This window comes from Pundamilia nyererei, unplaced genomic scaffold (assembly GCF_000239375.1).
Source record: "Pundamilia nyererei isolate P.nyererei 1_Seehausen unplaced genomic scaffold, PunNye1.0 scaffold00760, whole genome shotgun sequence".
In the NCBI taxonomy this organism is placed as follows: Eukaryota; Metazoa; Chordata; class Actinopteri; order Cichliformes; family Cichlidae; genus Pundamilia; species Pundamilia nyererei.
Genome location: NW_005188161.1, coordinates 24465 through 30192, shown reverse-complemented (window position 1 = coordinate 30192; position 5728 = coordinate 24465). Strand labels below are relative to the sequence as shown.

General features: G+C 39.4%; 1 protein-coding gene across 1 annotated transcript in view; it reads left to right on the top strand.

The window, feature by feature from the left end:
- The window catches only part of LOC102208411 (uncharacterized), a 12988-nt gene extending 8130 nt beyond the window's left edge, over positions 1-4858 (top strand). Inside the window, exon 7 of the mRNA XM_013908002.1 lies at positions 4805-4858. Coding sequence (XP_013763456.1) covers positions 4805-4858 — 54 coding nt within the window. The remainder of the gene's footprint in view (positions 1-4804) is intronic.
- The last annotated feature ends 870 nt before the right edge of the window (positions 4859-5728 follow it).

Sequence of the window (5728 nt, the reverse complement as noted above, 5' to 3'; positions counted from 1 at the left end):
TTGGTTTCTTTTGCAAGTATAATCTACTACATAAAAATGACACAATAGACAGAAGGAGAAAAAAACAGCACAACACAAATACAGCCAAGCACCAAGGTAGAACCTTCTCTTCATCCCACTCATCCCACCTTTCGTGGCAAAAAGCCAGATGCTCTGAGGACAGACTTGAGTTCACAGTGATGTGAATCCAGCAGGAGGTAGTCAGCTGCAAATGTCTTACACAGCCCTTGTTTGTTTTTTAACGTCTTTGGGGGTTTTCTGGTTTTGATTGGAAATGTGTGGGGGTGGGCATATTTAGTCTGGAAACTAAAAATCAAGCAATATAAGAATATATTAAAAAGTTTTGATTACAATCATCATTATTTTCCTTTGGGGGAAGACTGAAACCTCTGTGAAGGACCTAAAACATGTTTTTAATGCAGGGAAAGTATGGGTCTTTGTGAAGGCTTTTCCATGTCATTTCCTTATCAGGTTTATTGTTTATTTCCCATGAAGGTTTAGCTGTTTAGTGCCAGAACAGAATTATTTAAATGAAAGAAGGGAAGGTTAAATTTATCATGTCTTTCATCATGTTCAGCTTCTGCTCTTTTTGGGTGTTTTCTTATCTCAATGGTTACATAACTTACATGTGCAAGCTTCTTTGTCACTTTTGCTTACTAATAATAAACAGTGATACTCTATTCGTGTCAAGTAAAATGGTAAATGGCCTGTATTTATATAGCGCTTTACTAGTCCCTAAGGACCCCAAAGCGCTTTACATATCCAGTCATCCACCCATTCACACACACAATCACACACTGGTGATGGCAAGCTACATTGTAGCCACAGCCACCCTGGGGCGCACTGACAGAGGTGAGGCTGCCGAACACTGGCGCCACCGGGCCCTCTGACCACCACCAGTAGGCAACGGGTGAAGTGTCTTGCCCAAGGACACAACGACCGAGACTGTCCAAGCCGGGGCTCGAACCGGCAACCTTCCGATTACAAGGCGAACTCCCAACTCTTGAGCCACGATCGCCCCAAGTGTTTATTTATTTAAACTGATTTATTTAAAGTTGTAGAATAATAATAGAATAAACCAGTTATAAGAACTATGGAGGACCACAAGAGTCATGTGCATTGAAATAAAGAATTCTGTGCTTAAATAATACATTTTAGAATAAATTCTGCATTCATAAATTCATTTTCAAATTCCAATTTAATAAACTGTTTAGCCTCAAGATTTACACTCATCTCGACACGGATATGTGAAGAATGAAGGGACCCTGCAGTGAAACGGAGTTTACGCAGTCTGACCAACATTTGAAGGTAACGTGCTAACATATGCTAACGCTAGCATCACCGCAGGTAGCCCCATTATTTTAAGGTCATTTTAGCTTGTGAAAGTTTTACGTCGCAGCTGTACGAGCTAGCTACGTGTTTTGTAAGCTGCTGTGCTCTTCACAAATAAAGCTAGAAGCAGTTCAGACTATTAGAACCAGCACTGAGACCTGTTACATTTATACAGTGATAGAGCAACAGCTGCAGCCTACAGCCTTTGAATTAGGGATTAAAATGCTGACAGTAAACTCGTCAGTCCAAATGTTACCACATTACTTTGTGATACTTAAGAGTTAAAACAACTGAGACAGGCTGATTAAAATAACAGCTGTGAGTTCTCTCATTCCTTATATCAAGACTGGAGATCACACTACTGGTTTCATTTCATTTAATATGTGAGTGCACAGATTCATTTTCAACTGGACATAAATGATGATCAAAGGTTGCACATATGATGAATTCATCAAATCCCAGCCTCTACCACAGTGCGCTGAATCTTACCTTTTGAATGTCCAGTATATTCTAATCAGTGCAATTTAATTCAAATTAAATTTCATTCACTGAGCCTACAGTGAGCGCAAACCAGTGAACAAATTAAAGCAAGTACTGTTGAGAAACTATAGTACATAAATTACAATTAAAATTCTCAACAACATGAACAACTGATGGAAATATAAATAATGTATAAACAACTTAAAACTCCCCAAAGCATCTAAGTCGCGTCATGTGACAGTGCAACATCTAAGCATTAGACGGGGGAGGGGGAGCAAAGTGTGCCTGCTTTGCGCTGACACGGGAGCGGCAAGTCCTTTGCCCAGGCTAGTATTGATCCGATATTGATGTCGACTTGGTATCGATACAATCGATATTTGGATCAATCTGTCCACCACTAATTTCTAGGCGTAGCCAAGTGGCTTTCCCTTGGGTAGTCTCAGAAACGTGAGGAGAGGCCAGCATCCAGATGAGTGATATTACTGTGACGATGACAGAGTTTTCCAAGGAACCACTGAAGACACAAGAGAGCAGAGGTAAATACATGTACTGTGAAAAACATGAGTGAACAGGGAGCCATGCACTAACATAGGTTAGCAGACAATCTGGCAAGGCCGGCTTATGAACGCTGATCTGATCTCACGTGGTGATCCTGGGAGGGGTGATAAATAAAGACTCTGCCGGGAAAAGGGGAGCAGGGGCTGTGGAAAATACTGTGACTCACCCAGACCATGACAGTTTTGGGTTGAATCAAGCCAGATGACACAAAGAAAGCCTGACTAAAACTTTGCATCCGCCTTAGGTGGCAGATTTCAAAGAAGTATAACAGGAATGACTGCTCACTTGACAGGTTTCCAGCAGACCGTGTCCACATCCACAGCAAACAGTAATCCAGCCATTACAAAGCTTGAGCAGCATAAGAGTGAAAAAGAATGAGACTCAGATCAGGTCACATATTTATTGAAGAGAATGTTACAAGCAGCATAGTTTAAACTCTATGTGCTTTTAATTCTGCTAACGCATTACCCTGAACCCTGTGATATTGATATGTAAATATATATTTTTTGGTTATAAAAACTGCTCACCAAAGTCACATAGACACAGGTAAACAAAAAAGAAAGAGAAAGCCTTGAATATTACTGATCATGATGTGGCTTGATGTCACACAGTCCTTTACTTGAGTACAGATTTAAGTGTCCTGCTTTCTGAGCACCAGTCAATTTTTACTGGTCCTGCTGTTTATTTTTTATTTTTTATTTTTTTTTCCCTGAATATATTGTACTATGTTTGCAATGGGCTGCAATAATAATAATAATACAAACAGCTGCGTCTGGGCACAACATCACTCTGACATATTGAGCTCCAAATGAGATCATCATAGCTGTGGAGAGGAGCAGAGCTGATCTGGAGTCAGATTATGTTCTTTTGTACTGGGACATTCAATGTGTTCCAGCCAAAAAGCATCCATCTTTTAAGAACTGGGTGGATCTGCAGGACAGATGAAGGATGGAGACGTGTCTTTGATTCTGAACAATGTGACGATTAATGATAATGGAACATAGGACTGTGATAGTTTGACTCACATCAAAACCACTTTTGGTTTTACCTTCAGAACTTCCTTAATCCTCCAAGGCATAGATTCAACAAGGAGCTGGAAACCTTCCTGAGAGATCCATATTGGTCCATATTGACATATAGCAACAAACAGTTGTGAATCTTCCATTCCAACAAATCCTAAAGGTAGATTGAGATCTGGGGCCTGTGGAATACAGTGAAGTATGTTGTCCTGCTGGAAGCAGTCTTCAGAGGATGGACTTTGGCTTTAAATGATGCTCAGTTGGCACAAGAGGGACCAAAATGTGCCAAGGAAATACCCTCCACAACGTCACCACCAGCTGAACTGAACTGTTGATACAAGGCAACTTTTTATTAACACATTTTAGTGAGCCCCAGTTTCTTGTTACGGGAGCGGCACCTGTAGCCCATCTGTTTAAACATTCAGCGTTCAGGGATGCTCTTCTGCATACTTCGGTTATAACGAATGGCTGTTTGAGCTACTTTTGCCTTTCTATCAGTTCAAAGCAGTCTGGCTATTCTCCTTTGTCATCTGCTATCAACAAGGCATTTTCACCCCAGAACTGCCGCTCGCTGGATATTTTCTCTTTTTTCAGATGATTCTCTGATTGTGTGGGTAAATCCCAGTAGATCAGCAGTTTCTGAAACACTCGGCCCAGTCTGTCTGACACCAGATATTTGGTTTGGTCATGTTGACCACGTTACATGCTGCTTGTGACTCAATGATTATCAATTTATCCATCTTCTTCCGCTTATCCAGTTCAGCGTCATGAGGAGGCTGGAATCTATCCCAGCTACTATTGGGCAAAATGCAGGTACATCCTGGAAAAGTCACCAGTCTGTTCCCTCCCCATTTGATTTGATTGGCGCACCAAAAGTTCTTGGTTAGGTTTGTTAAAAGATGACGGGTTGGGTTAAAAATAAGATTACAACATTAAACTGATGTGATGCAAAACGATCGAACATCCATATGTTAGAAGTGAACAAGATGAGGCTCACTGCCTCTATGTGAAATGGAGTCATCATTCTTTACCTCACATTTCCCAGTTTTGACTTGTTTGAATGTTTACTGAGGAAAACATCTGTTGGAAAGAATGAAAACTCACATTTGCTTAAACACAAAAACTCGTGTTTGGTTGAAAACAAAGTACTACAGAGAAGAGTTTGATTGTTGGTCCTCCAGGTGAGTAGAGTTGAGTGTGTGTGTGATCAGAGGTGAAGCTGCTTCCTGGTTGTTGATGTTTGTTTCTAAAGATGTTGTTGATGAGACTTTGTAGAAAGCAGCTGGTCTGAGTGATGTGATCAGAGTGCAGTAGATAATGTCTGACAGCAGTTTGAAGAGGAAATGGATTCTGTTCTGTTCTTCACTCATCACCTACCTGACAGCTGACACCTCACACCTGTTTCTCACCTGCAGGTCACACAGGAGGAGACAACAAAGATGAAGGTGGAAGGAAGGAGGCTGGAATAAGTAGAGGATGTACTGGATTGCTAACAAGTGCATCAGTTTTTGGTAATCTTGTTGCTTTTAATGCTATTTTGTTGGTTTTGTGATCTAGGGAAAACATAAAGATTAATCAGGTAAGATTTCAAACGAACCTCCTGCAGACTGAAATCTCTCAGAACTCATCAAGTGTAAGTTGTTGTAAAACAATTATAAACAGCCATGGAAATAGATAAAGAAGTTGATCAGAATCCAGAATCTCATTCTGCTAGTAAATAACCACGATAAGGAACCAATATTATTTTTAATGCTAGTAGTTTCTAGTAAACACGCCTGCTTTTAGAAAATAACATTGGTCAGAAAACCATAATCTTAATAAGCTTCCAACTTAATGACAAGAAAGTACAGAAGACTGAATAAATAACGTAGTGCGTTTGAAGCCCTTGGAAATGACTTAGTTTTCCTCTCCTGCATGCCACTTTTTGAACATAGAAGTCATCTATATATCAAAAAGTCAAAAGTCAAGTGAAGGATGACAAGTATGCAGAATCCCCTGTATCTGGTTTAGATTTCCTTGCATGATGCATATGACGGATGTAAACAAATTATCTTTGAAGATGTAAACAAATTATCTTTCAACTTGACAAAAAACGAAATTTATGATTTTTGAAAAATCATGTAAAGGAGGATGAAGTAACTGTCCATTGATGGAGTTCTGATTGAGAGAGTTATGAACGCTGAATTAACATTGAAATCTCATATTAATAAATGTTAGAAAAACGATGGTTAATTATTTATTTTCATTATTATTTATTATTTGTAATAAATAATTTATTTATATTTATTTATTACTTTTTTTAATGATTATAGTGAAAGGTAACTGACATCAAGCACCTC